The sequence below is a fragment of the Hyla sarda genome, chromosome 4, assembly GCF_029499605.1.
Source record: "Hyla sarda isolate aHylSar1 chromosome 4, aHylSar1.hap1, whole genome shotgun sequence".
NCBI lineage: Eukaryota > Metazoa > Chordata > Amphibia > Anura > Hylidae > Hyla > Hyla sarda.
This window is the reverse complement of record NC_079192.1, coordinates 65,295,146-65,317,269: the sequence shown is the minus strand read 5'-3', so window position 1 is coordinate 65,317,269 and position 22,124 is coordinate 65,295,146. Positions and strand designations below refer to the sequence as shown.

Below are 22,124 nucleotides of genomic sequence, written 5' to 3'. Positions count from 1 at the left end.
AATGTAGACATTGTTTAGGTGACACCCCCTTTTGGTCCCCTACTGTAAAGCTGTAAAATCTCTATATAATTTTTGTTTTGTTTTTAATGAATCAGTGTCTGGAAATTGTTATGAATAACAAAATGTATCCTATCTAAAAAAAATATCCTAATATCTTTTTGTGTATACAGTCCTATATGCAGAGTTATGTGTCTCCATGGTAACAGACAACAAACACCAGTGTGTAGTCTGATCATGCAAACATGTCCTGTTGCTAATATAAAGAATACAGTATTTTCCTTTTCCCCATGTCTTCTACTTTTGCATATTTGAATGTTTTAGTTTATCAACTACTTTTAATATTAGAAAAGGCTGTTCGTAAATGATGAGTTAGTTTATTGAAGGAAATATGCTGTTCAGACCTATCGGAACCAAAGCAAAAGTAATTTCCCCCATAGATACTAAATCAACCACAATTGATGAAATTGGGCTTAATTTTACTAGATACTCCCAGGCATGTTTCCTGAAAGACCTGTTGTGTCTAAACCATTCTGGCAATTTGAAGAAGATAGAAAGTCTCAAAAACATAATGGCCCTCATTTACTTAGAAAATCGGGTTGTAAGTCTATGTTGCTTTCTTACCCGACTGCTTTTTCCCCCTGGTATTTATTATTATGTCGCATCCTGTTTGTTGCACGTGGGTTTTGTTGGTTTTGGTTTCCAACTCCTCTGAGTTGTCGGGAAAAAATCCACAACAATTCAACAAATTCGGGTTGGAAACCTTTATAAATACGTGGGAAAGCTCAGAAATGTCGGGTTACGCCCCTTTTTCGGGTTTCAGAGAATCCACATCGGGTCCGTCGGGAAAAAATGTTGCATCGTGTCGCAGACTGGCGCATGATGTCTGCGACACGTCGCAGACAAAGATGCGCCAAAAAAACCCGACAAAAGAAGTCGGGTTTAGAATAGTAAATGAGGGCCAATGTGGTTCTACATACTAAAGCTACTCAAGTACAGGGGGCCAAACAGAATCACTAAAATATCCTAGTCCAGGAAGGGTGTAAAAGCCATTTCTTAGGATCTGTGACTTCAATGAACCACTGGGAGAGCCATTACCCCAAACCACTCATCTAGGAGGTCTGTGGGAGAGTTGCAAGGTGCAAACCAAAAAGAACACATTAGTTTGTCTCATCACATTAGCTTGTCTCATGTTGTAAAACAACATCTAGAAGAGTCCCAAGACTTTTGCAATTCTGTTCTGTAAATAGGTGAGTCAAATGTAGATGTTTTTGAAGGACATGGGTCCAATTACATCATTCCAGCTGTCAGAGACATTGTCGTGGTGGGATGGTCTGGTCTAGTCTGATGGAACTATGAATGGCAAATGATAATTCAAAGTACACAAGAAAGTCAATATCTGAATGACTAAAAATAAGTAAAAGTAAGGTTGCGGAGTGACAGAATCATAATCCTGATATTCAGATGCAGTTGCAATCCATGCTCGAAGACCCTCCAATGTAGCTAAATGAAAATGTCACATGTCAAAGGTTAAAAGATTGGTTGGGATCTCGGTGCTCAACCCCCTCTGATTGTTAGTTATAGCTGCGTGAAGTGCATGGTAATACACTTTACTTCCCAGATTGGCACTCAATTCAGGAAAAGGAATTAATTCTCCTGCATTGAGTGCCGAGTTGAGGAGTAAAGCTCGCTATCGTGTGCTTCACCCAGCTATGGCATCGGATCTTAAAGGGTACCTCTCATCAAAAAAAACTTTTGATATATTATAGATTAATGTATGCAGAATAACTTTACAATTGCATGTTATTAAAAAATATGCTTCTTTCTATTTAATTTTCCACTTTGAAGAAATGACCACTAGGGGTCTCCCTACCAGTCCTGGCAGCAAGCATTTCAGACTCATGCTGGAGTCCTAAACACTAAGAGCTGCCAGTCTGCTTTGTTCACAAAGGAGAACACTCAGAGCTGCCAGCCTGCTTTGTTCACAGCCTGTTTGGCTGTGAACAAAGCAGGCTGGCAGCTCTGAGTGTTTAGGACTCCAGCATGAGTCAGAAATGCTTGCCGAGAGGACTGATCAGGAAAAATACAATAGAAAGAAGCATATTTTTCATTAACATGCTATTGGAAAGTTATTCAACATTCATTAATCTAAAATATATCAAAAGTTTATTTGATGAGAGGTACCCTTTAACTTTTGACATGTTGTGCGACATGTCAAAATTTAAAGCGTTAGTTTAATAAAAAAACAAAAAACTTATTTTTGCATGTTGCCCAAATGTGTCAAAAGTTTTAAGCGCACTGGGTCTCATTCCTGAGACCGGAGAAAATTGCTAGTTATAAGCTGATGAAGTGCCCTGCATCATGCTCATCTCCCTGGGCAGCCACCAGATCCTACCTATTTGCTGCATAGATTTATATAGAGGAAAGGTCGGATTTGATTGACAGCTGGGGAGAGAGCCATGTGCTGCTGCCAACTTTCCCGATTGATAACTAGCAGTTGCAACAGGTCTTAGGAGTGGGACCCAGTGTGATCAAAACATTTGGCATGTCTAGGAAATATGTCAAAAGTTGTTTTTTTCATAATTTTTTTTAAATGATAGTAACCCTTTAATTTAAATGACGCTTTAAAACGGTTCTACAAAGAAGCGTGCCAAAATTCCTCAACAGCAATGTAAAAGAGTCATCACAAGTTATAGCAAATGTTGTTACTGCCAAGGGTGGCACAACCAGTTACTAGGTTTAGGGGGCAGTGTATTATTCACATTTTAAATAAATCTTTTTTTTTCAATAAATAGAAACCTCATTGTCAAGTATTTACTAGTGTTGTCCTTATCTTATATCCTTATCTTTCTATCTAAGATTAGTGAGCCATGTAACATTTTTAATTATGCCTGCAAATTAAAGTAATTCTGCAGTCTCAGACACTTATCCCCTATCTGCAGGACGTGGGACATGGCATTGCCGTGGCTCTGCGCGGCTAATGCGCGTGTCGTCGACCTCACTGAGGTCGACAACACCCCCCTCCATACAGCTCTATGGGAGAGGCAGGGATGTACGAATGCTCTCCCATAGAGATACATGGAGGGAGCGTGTCGGCTGCGGCATCATGCTGCGGCCGACACTCCTCCTGCATGGAAGAGTTGCCGCAGAGCCAGGGCCCCGTACAGGAGATCGCAGGGGTTCCCAGCATTCGGACCCCCGCAATCAGACACTTATCCCCTTTCCTGCCGATAGGGGATAAATGTCAGACACTGCTGAACTCCTTTAAGTTTAGTAAGAATAGAGGTGTGGTTTAAAGGGATAGTCTGAAAAAGGGCATAAGTGGGGAATTACAGTGCTGGGACCTTATGTTTCTGACAAATGGGGGTTCTCTGTCCCCATTGAGACCAGCAGATCCCAACTGCAATAGGGAAGAGAAACCACTTTTAGTTGAAGCCTAAATGTCTATTGTCATCATATCCCTTCGAGCCAAGATTTGTGATATAATGTCTTACTTCTGGGCTGTAAGGCTAAGCAGCATTTCATGCAGTTGCATAAGACATCCATTGCTGTGTTGCATTAGTCTTATAAGTTCCATTGGAGAATGGAACTGAGCATAAAACTCTAGATATTGTCCATTGAGGTCTGTGTCTTGAAAACATCAGACCTTGTTCAGACTGTGCAAATATCATGCGTTTCTGTTAGCAAAAAATAGGATGTCTGTCCTTTTCTCGTTATTTCCATTTTACTACCTGTTTAAGCTAAAAAAAAAATCATGAAAAACCCAGGTAAACAAGGCCTTAGTGCAAATATATTCCCTGTCTGTCAACAGCTTAAAGGGGTTCTCCCGTGGAAAACTTTTTTTTTTTTTAAATCAACTGGTGCCAAAAAGTTAAATAGATTTGTAAATCACTTCTATTAAAAAATCTTAATCCTTCCAGTACTTTTTAGGGGCTGTATACTAAAGAGAAATCCAAAAAAGAAATACATTTCCTCTGATGTCATGACCACAGTGCTCTCTGCTGACCTCTGCTGTCCATTTTAGGAATGGTCCAGAGTAGGAGAAAATCCCCATAGCAAACATATGCTGCTCTGGACAGTTCCTAAAATGGACAGCAGAGGTCAGCAGAGAGCACTGTGGTCATGACATCAGAGGAAATGCATTTCTTTTTTGGATATCTCTTTAGTATACAGCCCCAAAAAAGTACTGGAAGGATTAAGATTTTTTAATAGAAGTGATTTACAAATCTGTTTAACTTTCTGGCACCAGTTGATAAAAATAAATAAATTAAAAAAAAGTTTCCCACGGGAGTACCCCTTTAAATAAATAATCTCACATGGACAATAGAATTCTGAAAGGTAGTCTTCTTCTAGATAATTATGATCAATGATTGTGCCGTTATAGATCTTTGTACATAAAATAGAACTCTAAAGTAACACCTCAAACCATTTTGAAAACAAGTAGACTGGTAACCAAGCACTAACACAGTCATCTCCGACCAGTGGCTCTCCAGTTGTAGCCAAACCATAACTTCCAGCTTGTTGGTTGTTGTAGTTTGTCAGCCAGAGAGTCACACATTGCAAATCACTAAACTAATATATTTATTACCCAGTAAGCTGCTTACTCTATCTTTTCAGCTGTGCTAGTAAAATTACAATATGATGGTTGCTGTGGTCTATGGCAACTTCTGTGCACAGCTCCCAGCTTCTCTTCTACTGGAATCTTATAGAGAATTGGTGAAACTTAGATGCAGCAGATATTACAAGATGCTACTTTCATCCCGTATCCCGAGACTGATCCTGGTGTTTTCAGTGACAGAACATGGGGGGGTCTCAAGGTGTATAGTCCTCCTGCGGTGCTGAGGAGCACATATTCCATCCATTGGTGGACTGTTGATGGCAGAGCTTGGACCATTGTGCGGGAAGGTTGAAATTGGCCAGAACCCTGCCCAGCGGCGAAAAAGAAATCGGCAACAACTGTAATTACAAATGAATTCATTATTATATGACAGTATAAACAAGCCAAATGACAAAAAGCCACTATGTTGTCATATGTTTGGCTGTTGACATCTATAAGAACATCAAATCCAAATCCAAGACTTTTTTTTTTTTTTTTCATAAATGATTGGTTGGCTTACATTGTACCAATAGTCTATGCTAATATTTGTCACATTTTAAGCCACGTCAAGAAAGGAGTCTAAAACACATAAAAATCTGTGTATAACAAATTGCTCCAATTGTTTTTATGACAAGATTTATGCAGAAACATATTGGAAAATCTGCCCCATAGTTTTTCCAGTATTTATCTAATTCTGTATTCATAAATGGCTTTGCAACTGTCTTTTTGACCAGTTGTGGATGAACAAATGGTCATTTTTATGTGTGTAAACATGGCCTTAGGCTAAGTTTCTACTTTTATTTTATTTTTTTGGGGGGGGGGGGGAACGCCAAGGAAAACGCCAATTCTGCCGCATGGCGTTTTTTTTGGGCCAAAAAACGCTGCGGCCAGATTTTAGCTGTAAATCAATGAGAAATCGCAAAAATTGTTTTTCCACTTGGTGTTTTTCAGTTTGGCATTTTTTTAATCCTTTTGCCGTTTTTTCACTCTTTTTTGGCATTTTTCAGCTCCTTGGCGGTTTTGCAAAATCGCAGCATGATGAACAACTGGTGTTTTTTTCTTGAAATTGTGGTGTTTTTCTCCCATAGAAGTCTATGGGAGTAAAACACTCCAAGAAAAATGGCAGGTGGGTTTTAAGTTTGACTTTTTTCAGGCGGTTTTTATTCTCTTTTGGATTTTATCGATCCAAAAAAGTCATGGAGATACCTTTTTTAATAAAATTTCGTAGGGTACCATTAAAAAATAATAATAAAAAAAGATACAGTAGTGATGGAAAAAATTGTATTTAACGAAATGTATCTTTTTTTATAATTACATTTTTATACATTTTTAAACAGGGATCAATTGATGCGGGCGGGCAGGGAACTAAAAATATAGCCGACAATAATAAAAATGTAGTGTGTATGTGTTTTTCACTTTTTATTCTTTATTTTTTAGGTGGTACTACTACTCCCAGCATGGAACACACACTGATCCATGATGGGAGTAGTAGATCCTGTACTAATTGACAGATCGCCCCGGGTTCCGTTGAGATCCTCCTGTATAATGTATAGATGCGGCGGCCGCTCTTCTATGGTCCCCTGCACTGATGTATATATACACCTATTCATATTTCCCACAGAGTTGTGATTGGCCAGATGGTTCCAGCCAATCACAACTCTCTGCGGGAAATATGAATAGGTGTATATCTACGGTAGTGCAGGGGACCATAGGAGAGCTGCCGCATCTATACATTATACAGGAGGATCACAGTGGGTGTCAGGACTGACACTCGAGGCGATATGTCTATTAGTACAGGTACTACTACTCCCATCAAGGAACAGTCTGTTCCATGCTGGGAGTAGTAGTACTACCTAAAAAATGTCAAAACAGAGAGAAAAAAAAGTGAAACACACACTTTATTAAAAATGTATAAAAATTTTGTTATAAAAAAGAATATAAATTTCATTAAATACATTTTCTTCCATCACTACTGCATCCTTTTTTTTTTTGGTACCCAACAAATTTTTTCAAACAAAAAAACGCAGGACAAAAAAACCAAGTAGAAGCTTAGCCTTATAGTGCTATATATACAGCAAAAAATAATGTTTAACATAAAAACTTTATTTAAAATGGGAGGCCAATGTATAGATACATGGACAGGGGCCCTATTGACTTTAAAGGGGTTCTCCGGTGCTTACACATCTTTTCCTCTATCCAAAGTATAGTGGATAAGATGCCTGATCGCAGGGGTCCCGCTGCCGGGGACCCCCGTGATCTTGCACGCGGCACCCCGATTGTAATCAGTCCCCGGAGCGTGGTCGCTCCGGGTCTGATTACAGGCGACTACTGGGCTGGCGGCGTGTGATGTCACGCCTCCGCCCCCGTGTGGCGTCACGCTCCGCCCCTCAATGCAAGCCTACGGGAGGGGGCGTGACAGCTATCACACGGGGGCGGAGACGTGATGTCACACGCCGCCGGCCCAATGGTCGCCTGTAATCACACCTGGAGCGACCACGCTCCGGGGACTGATTACAATCGTTGTGCCGCGTGCAAGATCCTTTGGATAGGGGAAAAGGTGTGTAAGCACCGGAGAACCCCTTTAATGTCCTGAGTGTAATCAGCTAGTGCCTACATTCAGATGATTTTTCTAAGTGTTCACATGTTTGGGCTTGGACCAAAAAGGGTGGTGTGCTAAACTTTTGGGTCTGACCCCAAACATGTGTAAACTCAGAGAATGACCTGAACATAGTCAATAGCTGACTACATCATCGACAATCATAAAATGCAATGTCACAATGCCCCAAAATACACAAGTATATACTAAAACAGACAAATCAGGAGAGCTGATGGGCCGGATATGTGTCCCATTATACTGTGAAGCAACAGTTGGGTGACATGCACCCTTGGCTATAACCAAAAGTGGAATATGAATGCAAGTGCTTGCTCACCGTGCATGCGGTAGGCGTTCTCGGAAGCCCTCAGTACAGCAGATAACCAGCAAGGGACTGACACAGCTGTGAGCATATCCTAGGCATATAGCAGCTTGGTTGAGGTAGAAAGTAGAGGTTGAAGGAGGTCCAGTGGAGAACAGGTTAACAAGCTGCACTGCATGGAAAGGAGCCCAGCAGAATAGGAAAGCAGCCACAATAGCCAGAGCCATACGTGTGACCCTCCGACTACGCTGGGATGGAGCCCTTTGGACTCTTCTCATAACTCGAGAAAGGTGGTGAAGTGTAAGGGAGTACAATACCACTATGACTGACAAAGGCAGTAAAAACGTCAGGAGACTGTGCATTAGTGTGTACCAGTAAAGGGATGGTGGAGCTCCTGGAAGATCCAATACACACAGGGCCACGCCATCGCCCCACCTCACTCCAGAGTAGAGTAGAACAGGAGTACTGAGGAGAAGTGAGCAAAGCCAAACGCAGCCTGTTACTATCCACGTACAACGCACACTCCGCCGTTGGCCCAGTGTAGAAGAGTGCACCACCGCTACATATCTGTCAACAAACAAGGAAAAGCATAAATCATGGAAACAGTAGTATTAGGACTCAGCTATGTGTATATCAAGATATAACACATTCATTTCTAAACGGAAATAATAGTGAAGTGCTGCCAAATAAGATGTGACTACATATGCCTGCGAAGTGCCCACATATGCCTCTGATTTGTACACACATTAAAGAGGAATGCTTCTGAAGATTGGCAGAGAATGTGGAACTATTAAATAACTCCAAGTCACAATAGGCGTTCGGCACAGCAGCCGTGGTGATATTGCTTCAATCTCATACAGCTCTAATGGGCACCTGACACAGTTCCAGTCCACCGGGGTGCTCGATCAGAGAACATGTCCATAATAACAAACATAGGAGAATGAAGATGGCACTCACCAGTATTGGCGCAAGAAGGGTGACTCTTTGTTTACATCAATGCAACCGTCAGACAAACAGCATCGGGATGAGAGACGCCGCGGCGTCCCTCATCCCGATGCTGTTTGTCCGCCAGTTGCATTGCTGTAAATAAAGAGCCACCCTTCTTGCGCCAATACTGGTGAGTGCCATCTTCATTCTCCTATGTTGGTTAAAGGGAACCAATCATCAGATTTTACCCTATATAATGCTTGGCAAAGCGTTATATAGGGTAAAATTGTTGTCCTCACCATCCCCGGGGGATGCTCCTGCCCCCAGGGATGGTGAAGATATGAAGTTATAAACTAGTCACCACCGCCGCCGTAAGTAGTCACCTGGGCGGGGAGCTCTTCTCATCTACTCCCGTTCTTCGGCCGGGAGCGACGCCCCCTCCGCTTGATTGATGGGCCACTTCATCGTTCCGCTCACTGAACAGACGGAGCAGAGCGATGACACAGCCCATCAATCAAGCGGAGGGGGCGTCGCTCCCGGCCGAAGAACGGGAGTAGGTGAGAAGAGCTCCCCGCCCAGGTGACTACTTACGGCGGCGGTGACTAGTTTATAACTTCATATCTTCACCATCCCTGGGGGCAGGAGCATCCCCCGGGAATGGTGAAAATAAAGATTTTACCCTATATAACGCTTTGCCAAGCATTATATAGGGTAAAATCTGATGATTAGTTCCCTTTAATAACTAACTCTGCTTGGTTATACTATGTTATATAGAAAGTGGAGAGATACAACTACACATGTCCTCCAGCATGTGGCATAAGGATGGTGGAGGTGATGTCATAAACCTTTATATGGGATATGGCCAGCACACTACTACATTATATTGACCCCAAATGATCTCGTAACAGATCATACCATCCCAGGTGTAAATTGGCCTTATGAGCCTTTACATGGGAGTATTATTCGCTGAATGATCTATCATAGGAATACTACACCTACCTGATCATTGGCATTTGTAAAGCTATATTAACACGTTGTGTTACCACATTACTCTACTGCTGCGTCTTTGTTTCAATTTTTCAAACGGGCTGTGAAAAGGAAATGTTGTGCCACGGTTTCATTTATTTGCAGCAATAATGCATTGGTACCATGATGTGGTAAAGCAACGTGTGATCACAGACTAAAAGGCCAGCGATCAGCTGATAAACGAGAGAACGTTCATTGGTTGGCTGATTGGATAGTTTAGTCAGGAGTAAATATCATCATTAGTCAGCCACACATCACCCTGTGGGAATGGGGGGTTTGTGGCCAAAAATAATAAAATTAAGAACGATCCAGCAATTGTTGGTGTGGCAAAGCCTGCACAGAAAAATGAGCAGTGTAAAGGCTCATAAACTGAGAGCTGATCAATGAGATGGCACTCATTAACGGGACCTACTTGGGACCTGTCTTAAAGGGCACTTGTCCATAGGTGATGCCATAAATACTTATAAATACTTATATGTGCTATAAAAACTCAGCCCACACATACCATTTGTGCATGCTGGGATCGGATCACATAACATCAATCCTCTTACCACCACCCTAGTTGTTGTATCCTCTTACCACCACCCTAGTTGTCTGTGGACACCGTATTTTTCCTGAAATGGTAGTGTCTGATTGTTAGACGTCACTGTAAACTGTTGATCTAGACATGGTATGATTTACGGAGGCATTGCTATAAGAGTTAGCGGAAACAGTCACACCTGGGCCCTGGTGTCTAAGAGAGTACGAAGACTTATCTGTACCTATAGGAGGATATACGTTTTAACAATTACATGTATTCAGGGGTCCTGTTACAGAATATACTTTGGATTGTAGCATCTACAGTTTATGCTTCTGATTACAAAGTTTATGTGCACTACATGACATTGTCTATCTTGGTGCAATAATACTACCGATATAATACCAGTGATCTGTGATGCTGTATATCTGGATATTTGTACTCACCATTAGCTGACCATTGTATGCACTGTTTATGAGCACTGTTTTTTGGACTCTGTATGCACTGTTTATCTGAATCCTGTATGCACTGTTTATGTGGACCCTGTATGCACTGTTTATCTGGACCCTATATGCATTGTATATCTGGATCCTTTCTGCACTGTCTATCTGGACCTTGTATGCTCTGTTTATCTGGACTCTGTATGCATTGTTTATCTGGACCCTGTATGCACTGTTTATCTGGACTCTGTATACACTGTGTATCTGGACTCTGTATACACTGTTTATCTGGACCCTGTATGCACTGTTTATCTGGACCCTGTATGCACTGGTTATCTGGACCTTGTATGCACTGTTTATCTGGACCCTGTATGCACTGTTTATCTGGACTCTGTATACACTGTTTATCTGGACCCTGTATGCACTGTTTATCTGGATCCTGTATGCACTGTTATCTGGATCTTGTATGCACTGTTTATTTGGACCCTGTATGCACTGTTTATCTGGACCCTGTATACACTGTTTATCTGGACCCTGTATGCACTGTTATCTGGACCCTGTATGCACCGTTTATCTGGACCCTGTATGCACTGTTTATCTGGACCCTGCACTGTCTATCTGGACCTTGTATGCACTGTTTATCTGGACCCTGTATGCATTGTTTATCTGGACTCTGTATACACTGTGTATCTGGACTCTGTATACACTGTTTATCTGGACCCTGTATGCACTGTTTATCTGGACCCTGTATGCACTGGTTATCTGGACCTTGTATGAACTGTTTATCTGGACCCTGTATGCACTATTTATCTGGACTCTGTATACACTGTTTATCTGGACCCTGTATGCACTGTTTATCTGGATCTTGTATGCACTGTTTATTTGGACCCTGTATGCACTGTTTATCTGGACCCTGTATACACTGTTTATCTGGACCCTGTATGCACTGTTTATCTGGACCCTGTATGCACTGTTTATCTGGACCCTGCATGCACTGGTTATCTGGACCCTGTATGCACTGTTTATCTGGACCCTGTATGCACTGTTTATCTGGACTCTGTATACACTGTTTATCTGGACCCTGTATGCACTGTTTATCTGGATCCTGTATGCACTGTTTATCTGGATCTTGTATGCACTGTTTATTTGGACCCTGTATGCACTGTTATCTGAACCCTGTATGCACCGTTTATCTGGACCCTGTATGCACCGTTTATCTGGACCCTGTATGCATTGTTTATCTGGACCCTGTATGCACTGGTTATCTGGACCCTGTATGCACTGTTTATCTGGACCCTGTATGTACTGTTATCTGGATCCTGTATGCACTGTTTATAAGGACCCTGTAAGCACTGTTATCTGGATCCTGTATGCACTGTTATCTGGATCCTGTATGCACTTTTTATCTGGATCCTGTATGCACTGTTTATCTGGATCCTGTATGCACTGTTTATCTGGACTCTGTATGCACTGTTTATCTGGACCCTGTACACTGATTGTGGCTAATCTAAACAGTTTTTGACACTATTATGTGTCACGATGCCGGCTGGCAGGTAGTGGATCCTCTGTGCCAGAGAGGGATTGGCGTGGACCGTGCTAGTGGATCGGTTCTAAGTCACTACTGGTTTTCACCAGAGCCCGCCGCAAAGCGGGATGGACTTGCTGCGGCGGTAGTGACCAGGTCGTATCCACTAGCAACGGCTCAACCTCTCTGACTGCTGAAGATAGGCGCGGTACAAGGGAGTAGACAGAAGCAAGGTCGGACGTAGCAGAAGGTCGGGGCAGGCAGCAAGGATCGTAGTCAGGGGCAACGGCAGGAGGTCTGGAACACAGGCTAGGAACACACAAGGAAACGCTTTCACTGGCACGATGGCAACAAGATCCGGCAAAGGAGTGCAGGGGAAGTGAGGTGATATAGGGAAGTGCACAGGTGAACACACTAATTGGAATCACTGCGCCAATCAGCGGCGCAGTGGCCCTTTAAATCGCAAAGACCCGGCGCGCGCGCGCCCTAGGGAGCGGGGCCGCGCGCGCCGGGACAGGACCGAGGGAGAGCGAGTCAGGTACGGGAGCCGGGGTGCGCATCGCGAGCGGGCGCTACCCGCATCGCGAATCGCATCCCGGCTGGAAGCGGAATCGCAGCGCCCCGGGTCAGTGGATCTGACCGGAGCGCTGCAGTGGGGAGAGTGTAGCGAGCGCTCCGGGGAGGAGCGGGGACCCGGAGCGCTCGGCGTAACAGTACCCCCCCCCTTGGGTCTCCCCCTCTTCTTAGAGCCTGAGAACCTGAGGAGCAGACTTTTGTCTAGGATGTTGTCCTCAGGTTCCCAGGATCTCTCTTCTGGACCACAACCCTCCCAATCCACTAAAAAAAAGGTTTTCCCTCTGACCTTTTTAGATGCTAGAATCTCGTTGACGGAGAAGATGTCCGAGGAGCCGGAAACAGGAGTGGGAGGAACAGATTTGGGAGAGAAACGGTTGATGATGAGTGGTTTAAGAAGAGAAACGTGAAAGGCATTAGGAATACGAAGAGAAGGAGGAAGAAGAAGTTTGTAAGAGACAGGATTAATCTGACACAAAATTTTGAAAGGACCAAGATAGCGTGGTCCCAACTTGTAGCTAGGGACACGGAAGCGGACATATTTAGCGGAGAGCCATACCTTGTCTCCAGGGGAAAAAATGGGAGGAGCTCTTCTTTTCTTATCCGCGAACTTCTTCATGCGTGATGAAGCCTGTAAGAGAGAATTTTGGGTCTCTCTCCATATGATGGAAAGGTCACGAGAAATTTCATCCACAGCGGGCAGACCAGAGGGCAAGGGGGTAGGGAGGGGGGGAAGAGGGTGACGGCCGTACACCACGAAAAATGGGGATTTGGAGGAAGATTCAGAGACTCTGAAGTTATACGAGAATTCGGCCCATGGAAGGAGATCTGCCCAGTCATCCTGGCGGGAGGAAACAAAATGTCGTAAATAATCACCCAAGACCTGGTTAATTCTTTCTACTTGTCCATTGGATTGGGGATGATATGCAGAAGAAAAATTTAATTTAATCTTGAGTTGTTTACAGAGAGCCCTCCAGAATTTAGACACGAATTGGACGCCTCTATCCGAGACGATCTGCGTAGGCAACCCGTGAAGACGAAAAATGTGTACAAAAAATTGTTTAGCCAACTGAGGCGCTGAAGGAAGACCAGGAAGAGGGATGAAATGTGCCATTTTGGAGAATCGATCAACGACCACCCAAATAACAGTGTTGCCACGGGAAGGGGGTAAATCAGTAATAAAATCCATACCAATCAGAGACCAAGGCTGTTCGGGGACAGGCAGGGGATGAAGAAAACCAGCAGGCTTCTGGCGAGGAGTCTTATCCCGGGCACAGATAGTGCAGGCTCGCACAAAGTCCACAACATCCGTCTCCAGAGTCGGCCACCAATAGAAGCGGGAGATGAGTTGCACAGATTTCTTGATGCCCACATGACCTGCAAGATGGGAGGAGTGACCCCATTTGAGGATTCCGAGGCGTTGGCGTGGAGAAACAAAGGTCTTTCCTGGAGGAGTTTGCCTGATGGAGGCTGGAGAAGTGGAAATCAGGCAGTCAGGAGGAATGATGTGTTGCGGAGAGAGTTCAACTTCCGAGGCATCCGAGGAACGAGAGAGAGCATCGGCCCTAATGTTCTTATCGGCAGGCCGAAAGTGAATTTCAAAATTAAATCGGGCAAAGAACAGAGACCACCGGGCCTGGCGAGGATTCAGCCGTTGGGCAGACTGGAGGTAGGAGAGGTTCTTGTGATCGGTGTAAATAATAACTGGAAATCTTGATCCCTCCAGCAGATGCCTCCATTCCTCAAGTGCTAATTTGATGGCTAGAAGCTCTCGATCCCCGATGGAGTAGTTCCTCTCCGCCGGAGAGAAGGTCCTAGAAAAAAAACCACAAGTGACAGCATGCCCGGAAGAATTTTTTTGTAGAAGAACAGCTCCAGCTCCCACTGAGGAGGCATCAACCTCCAATAGGAAGGGTTTGGAAGGGTCAGGTCTGGAGAGCACGGGAGCCGAAGAAAAGGCAGACTTGAGTCGTTTAAAGGCGTCTTCCGCTTGAGGAGGCCAAGACTTGGGATCGGCATTTTTTTTGGTTAAAGCCACGATAGGAGCCACAACGGTAGAAAAATGTGGAATAAATTGCCTGTAATAATTGGCGAACCCCAAAAAGCGTTGGATAGCACGGAGTCCGGAGGGGCGTGGCCAATCTAAGACGGCAGAGAGTTTGTCTGGATCCATTTGTAGTCCCTGGCCAGAGACCAAGTATCCTAGAAAAGGAAGAGATTGGCATTCAAACAGACATTTCTCAATTTTGGCATAGAGTTGATTGTCACGAAGTCTCTGAAGAACCATACGGACATGCTGGCGGTGTTCTTCTAGATTGGCAGAAAAAATTAGGATATCGTCCAGATATACAACAACACAGGAGTATAAAAGATCACGAAAAATTTCATTAACAAAGTCTTGGAAGACGGCAGGGGCGTTGCACAGGCCAAAGGGCATGACCAGATACTCAAAGTGTCCATCTCTGGTGTTAAATGCCGTTTTCCATTCATCCCCCTCTCTGATGCGGATGAGATTATAAGCACCTCTTAAGTCCAGTTTAGTAAAGATGTGGGCACCTTGGAGGCGATCAAAGAGTTCAGAGATGAGGGGTAGGGGGTAGCGGTTCTTAACCGTGATTTTATTAAGACCGCGGTAGTCAATGCAAGGACGTAGGGAGCCATCTTTTTTGGACACAAAGAAAAATCCGGCTCCGGCAGGAGAGGAGGATTTACGGATAAAGCCCTTTTTTAAATTTTCCTGGACGTATTCAGACATGGCAAGAGTCTCTGGGGCGGACAGAGGATAAATTCTGCCCCGGGGTGGAGTAGTGCCCGGGAGGAGGTCGATAGGACAATCATAAGGCCTGTGAGGAGGTAGAGTCTCAGCTTGTTTTTTGCAGAAAACATCCGCAAAGTCCATATAGGCCTTAGGGAGACCGGTTACTGGAGGAACCACAGAGTCACGGCAAGGGTTACTGGGAACCGGTTTTAGACAGTCCTTGGAACAAGAGGGCCCCCAACTCTTGATCTCCCCAGTGGACCAATCCAGGGTTGGGGAATGAAGTTGAAGCCAGGGAAGTCCAAGGAGAATTTCAGAAGTGCAATTGGGGAGGACCAAAAGTTCAATCCTCTCGTGATGAGATCCGATGCACATTAGAAGGGGCTCCGTGCGGAAACGTATGGTACAGTCCAATCTTTCATTGTTTACACAATTGATGTAAAGGGGTCTGGCGAGACTGGTCACTGGGATGTTGAACCTGTTGACGAGAGAGGCCAAAATAAAATTTCCTGCAGATCCAGAGTCCAAGAAGGCCATAGTAGAGAAGGAGAAGGCAGAGGCAGACATCCGCACAGGCACAGTAAGACGTGGAGAAGCAGAGTAGACATCAAGGACTGTCTCACCTTTGTGCGGAGTCAGCGTACGTTTTTCCAGGCGGGGAGGACGGATAGGACAATCCCTCAGGAAGTGTTCGGTACTAGCACAGTACAGGCAGAGATTCTCCATGCGGCGTCGTGTCCTCTCTTGAGGTGTCAGGCGAGACCGGTCGACCTGCATAGCCTCCACGGCGGGAGGCACAGGAACGGATTGCAGGGGACCAGAGGAGAGAGGAGCCGAGGAGAAGAAACGCCTCGTGCGAACAGAGTCCATATCTTGGCGGAGCTCCTGACGCCTTTCGGAAAAACGCATGTCAATGCGAGTGGCTAGGTGAATGAGTTCATGTAGATTAGCAGGGATTTCTCGTGCGGCCAGAACATCTTTAATGTTGCTGGATAGGCCTTTTTTAAAGGTCGCGCAGAGGGCCTCATTATTCCAGGATAATTCTGAAGCAAGAGTACGGAATTGTACGGCATACTCGCCAACGGAAGAATTACCCTGGACCAGGTTCAACAGGGCAGTCTCAGCAGAAGAGGCTCGGGCAGGTTCCTCAAAGACACTTCGGATTTCCGAGAAGAAGGAGTGTACAGAGGCAGTGACGGGGTCATTGCGGTCCCAGAGCGGTGTGGCCCAAGACAGGGCTTTTCCAGACAGAAGGCTGACTACGAAAGCCACCTTAGACCTTTCAGTGGGAAACTGGTCCGACATCATCTCCAGGTGCAGGGAACATTGGGAAAGAAAGCCACGGCAAAACTTAGAGTCCCCATCAAATTTATCCGGCAAGGATAGGCGTAGACCAGAGGCTGCCACTCGCTGCGGAGGAGGTGCAGGAGCTGGCGGAGGAGATGATTGCTGAAGCTGTGGTAGTAACTGCTGTAGCATAACGGTCAGTTGAGACAGCTGTTGGCCTTGTTGCGCTATCTGTTGTGACTGCTGGGCGACCACCGTGGTGAGGTCAGCGACAACTGGCAGAGGAACTTCAGCGGGATCCATGGCCGGATCTACTGTCACGATGCCGGCTGGCAGGTAGTGGATCCTCTGTGCCAGAGAGGGATTGGCGTGGACCGTGCTAGTGGATCGGTTCTAAGTCACTACTGGTTTTCACCAGAGCCCGCCGCAAAGCGGGATGGACTTGCTGCGGCGGTAGTGACCAGGTCGTATCCACTAGCAACGGCTCAACCTCTCTGACTGCTGAAGATAGGCGCGGTACAAGGGAGTAGACAGAAGCAAGGTCGGACGTAGCAGAAGGTCGGGGCAGGCAGCAAGGATCGTAGTCAGGGGCAACGGCAGGAGGTCTGGAACACAGGCTAGGAACACACAAGGAAACGCTTTCACTGGCACGATGGCAACAAGATCCGGCAAGGGAGTGCAGGGGAAGTGAGGTGATATAGGGAAGTGCACAGGTGAACACACTAATTGGAATCACTGCGCCAATCAGCGGCGCAGTGGCCCTTTAAATCGCAAAGACCCGGCGCGCGCGCGCCCTAGGGAGCGGGGCCGCGCGCGCCGGGACAGGACCGAGGGAGAGCGAGTCAGGTACGGGAGCCGGGGTGCGCATCGCGAGCGGGCGCTACCCGCATCGCGAATCGCATCCCGGCTGGAAGCGGAATCGCAGCGCCCCGGGTCAGTGGATCTGACCGGAGCGCTGCAGTGGGGAGAGTGTAGCGAGCGCTCCGGGGAGGAGCGGGGACCCGGAGCGCTCGGCGTAACATTATGTAAGCACAATTTAGAAATATATGCACAGTCTCTATCACTATGAAGGAATTTGGTATTAGATTAGATTTTGGACATTTGACATTTTGTTTATTGTATAAATGTGGTAGAGTGGAACTAACAGGTGAGAAATTTGTTTCAGAGCATTTGAACATTGCACATTATTCATTTAAAAGTGTCCCCCATTTTTTTTCTTCAAATTTTGCCAACTACACAAATAGTATATACCTTACAATTTTGGTCACAGTCCAGCATCCTGTGGTTTAGCAGCCTGAATTGACAGGACATGCCTTAGAGTCAAGGTAATAATTATATAATGGAAATGCTTTAGCAGCAAATTCCTAATGGAATGCTATTACCAGAATCATTCTCTTTATCACAGGCATGTATGGCTCCAGCATGTATTATCAATGCACTGCAGGCACAGGCTGTAAACAACTACTGACAAGCATTGCATTAACAGAGCAGTGGATGGTGTGAATGCCATAGAGAAAAACCATGCGGCTACTGTGGGGGCCCTTGGAGAGAGAGGAGGCTTAGCCCTGGTTGGTCCTATACCTTTTGCTACTGATAAGAAACTGTGGGGAGTAGTGTTGAGCGGCATAGGCCATATTCGAATTCGCGAATATTCGCGAATATATGGACGAATATTCGTCTTATATCCGCGAATATTCGCATATTCGTTATATTCTCGTTTTATTTTCGCATATGCGAATATTCGCGTATGCGAAAATTAACATATGTGAATATTAGCATATGCAAGATTAACATACGTGCAAATTCGCATATGCGAAAATTAACATATGCGAATTTTCGCATATGCAAATTTTAGCACGCCAGTCTCACACAGTAGTATTACAGCCTTCTTTACACCACACAAGCTTATAAGCAGAGAGGGGTGATCACTGTGATGTGTACTGTCAAGAAAAAAAAAAAAAATAAACGAATATTCGTAATTACGAATATATAGCGCTATATTCGCGAAATTCGTGAATTCACGAATATGCGATATTCGCGAATAATATTCGAATTGCGAATATTCGCGAGCAACACTAGTGGGGAGTACTGATCTAAGTGTCAGGGAGAACAAGGGGCCTTACTACTATGGACCCCTTTCTTCTATGTATGCCACTGGAGAAGGGGCCTCCAATTGTTCATGTCGCTTACAGTATTAAGCCAATATATTCCATAGCATTGTGCAGAGATTTTCATCACATTCATCAGTCCCTGTGGCTCACAATCAAATTGGGGCAATTTTTATTGAAACTGAGTTAACCCAACAGCACTTTTTTGGAGTATGGTAGAAAACTTGAGAACTAGGAGAAACCCACACACGTTAAGGGAGAACATTTAGACTGCATGCAGATGTGTCCTTGGCTGAGTGACACCCAAGACCCCAGTGCTCTCAGGGAAAGTGCCAACCACTGAGCCACCATGCTGTCCATACCTGATGCATGTTGTAATGTCTGTTTATCTGTATTGTGTATTTTCTGCCTTGGATCTAGTGTTGCTCGCGAATATTCGCAATTCGAATATTATTCGCGAATATCGCATATTCGCGAATTCGCGAATTTCGCGAATATAGCGCTATATATTCGTAATTACGAATATTCGTTTTTTTTTTTTTTTTTTTCTTGACAGTACACATCACAGTGATCACCCCTCTCTGCTTCCAGCTTGTGTGGTGTAAAGAAGGCTGTAATACTACTGTGCGAGACTGGCGTGCGAACATTCGCATATGCGAAAATTAGCATATGCTAATTTTCGCATATGCGAATTTGCACATATGTTAATTTTCGCATACGCGTATTTTCGCATATGTGAAAATAAAACGAGAATATAACGAATATGCGAATATTCGCGAATATATGGCGAATATTCGGCCATATATTCGCGAATTCGAATATGGCCTATGCCGCTCAACACTACTTGGATCCTGTTCAGACATTGTTTGTGTTTGAACAGTTTCTGTGTTACCCTTCCTGACTTCAGCACTGGGAGGATATATAAGGCCTCTTCAGGTGCTGCTCTGTGCTGGTAATTAGACCTGTACTCTGTCTCTGCACATATCCTGAGTTTTATCCATGGTTATCTGTCCTGTATGATATATAGATTTTGTTGGGTTTTAGTATTCTTGTATTGTTCGTTTTGCATTTGCTTTATGTTGCCGTAGTCTGAATTCACACTGTGCATTTGTCAGTCCTGTTTTGACCGTGTTTGATCCTGGATCTCCTAGGATAGAATCCTGTTCTGAGCCTTGTGCTAATCCGTCTATCTAGAAGTAAGTGAGTCTTGTGTCTGTACTCGTGTTTGCTTGTATTTAGGATTTTTGTTTCCTCCCTAACCTGTTTAGTATTCTGACATTCAGTTAACCTGTTTATCCCCTGCATCTCCTGGTTTTGTCTGTTGTAAACGTATCCCCATATCTAGTCTTGTTCATAATATAATATCTGCTGTTAATCTTGATCCTGGTTTCTGAACTGTATGTTATTATGCTATATCCTGCCTTATTTGTATTTATATATCTGACTGTTGCTTATTGTATTCCCGTTATGTTCCTGACTTGTCCCCCAACTTTGTACAGTTCTGTTTGTTTTGTTGACTTTGCTGCCTATTCACTTTAGTGCATGGAAGGGACCAGCTCCAAGTTGTCGATCCATCGTTTAGGGTGGATGGGCAAGTAGGCAGGGAGAGTGGTTTTTAGGGACAGCTTTAGGGTTCACTACTCACTTCTTCCTGCCCCCCCTCCACTTTCATGACAATGACACATGTATTCTGAAAACAGCACATACAGGGTAATGGACAGTATTTTGCAATTTCCTGAACCCTGAGGGCTGTTCTTTACTTCTGTATGACTCTTTATGATGCAAAATTTACGTAAAGGGGCAAATTGTAGACATTAGTCAACGCCTAGTAAATTTGAAACCACTGTAATATACAAAAAAAACATCGACTCAAAGACACTTATTTATACTACATATACCCTTGGATATCATGCATACAACAATTTTTTCCTTCTTTCTTCCAGTTTCTAGGGCAACTCAAAGTATTAGTGTCTTTTTCTTAATACCTTGTAATAAAGGGCATTTCCTCCTCCTTTTCCAAGTAAAGCATATGAACCCAGTACATCCCTACATAATAATTACACTGTGACTCAATAGGAACCATAGTCTTTAAATTATCTTATTACCCACATTAGATCTATTTCGGGAGTCCATTCTTTGGAAGAACATAAAACAATCAGCTTAAATACACTTTCCATCTGAATTTCATAGTGACTGCGACAACTTATTCTGATTTCATATGTCACCCAGTGCTACTGCTTTATATCCTAGTAACGTCTTATATACCATATCTATTCTTTGCCAACAGTCTTAACCCCTGGAATAGAATACCACAAGTGTCTTTGTTTTGATGAGTCAGGATTTGACATTCCTCCAATATCCTAAAGACTTCAATTTCAAGTTGTTGGACGGACATCACAGGAACATCCAGATTAATAATGACAAAGCTATAATGCTTGAAGTCTTGAAGATATATATTACCAATAAGTTCTGTAAATGTTTGAAGCCATAAAGTTAGTCCTCAAATGTCTGCTTCAAACAGCATGCCCCGATTGAATACCTTCTGCCAAGTTGTTTAAATTAACATGTTATACATCCATGTCTATAATATCTAACCTATATGGCTTCCATAAGAGTTGGGTGATTGTACAGTAAGTTACTATGGAAGTGAGAGTTGAACAAATCTACGATGAATCAGCCATCAATTCATTTAGTCTTGTAAAAGTTGTTCCTGTTTCTAAGTGTTTTTATTCCCTAGATTTATTCTAGAATAAATGTCTGAAATGTGTTGTTTTAGACTTTTCTGGAGGAATCAGAGCACTTAGGGGGAGATTTATGAAAACCTGTCCAGAGGAAAAGTTGCCCATTAGAACCAATCAGATTTAGCTTTAATTTGAGGTAGAATTATACAAGTCGACATTCTGTCATTTGAATATAACCACATGGTCTATTCACACGGCAGAATTTACGCTTGTGGAATTCTGCCTTAAATTAAAGCCCATAGACTTCTATAGGATTCAAAATTCCCAAGCAGAAATTGGGGAGTAGAAATGGGAGTGTGGAATCCCATAGAAATCTCTGAGCTTCAATTTGAGGTGGAATTCCGCAAGCGGAAATTCTGCTGTGTGAATAGACCCTTAGGCTAGGTTCACACTATGGAATCTCCAGACGGAAAAATTCCGTCTAGGGATTCTGAGTGCGGCCAGCGCCGACTGACTCGGCGCTACGACCGAGCTGACATTGCCATCTCCTATAGATGGCTATGTCTTCCGCGAGTAGATCCACCTGGAGAATGAGCACCACCTTTCTTCAGGCGGGTATTCGAAAGCAAATTTTCCATTCACAGATTCTGCTTAAAAAATTATGAAGTGTGAATTGGTGAACGTAATACTCATTGAATACATTTTAGTAAGCAGAATTTCTGTCTGCAATTTCAAACTGGAATGGCAGGCAGAAATTCCGGAGTGTGAACCTA

At 44.0% G+C, this 22,124-nt stretch overlaps 1 protein-coding gene across 3 annotated transcripts in view; it reads right to left on the bottom strand.

The window, feature by feature from the left end:
• Positions 1-4,254: 4,254 nt before the first annotated feature.
• Positions 4,255-22,124, bottom strand: part of LOC130368043 (melanin-concentrating hormone receptor 1-like) — a 71,841-nt gene continuing 53,971 nt past the window's right edge. For all 3 annotated transcript variants that reach the window (XM_056571255.1, XM_056571256.1, XM_056571254.1), the window contains exons 3-4: positions 7,525-8,076; positions 4,255-4,953 (exon numbers count right to left, since the gene is read on the bottom strand). In XM_056571255.1, the coding sequence (XP_056427230.1) occupies positions 4,737-4,953; positions 7,525-8,076 (769 nt within the window). In that variant the 3' untranslated portion in view covers positions 4,255-4,736. The remainder of the gene's footprint in view (positions 4,954-7,524; positions 8,077-22,124) is intronic.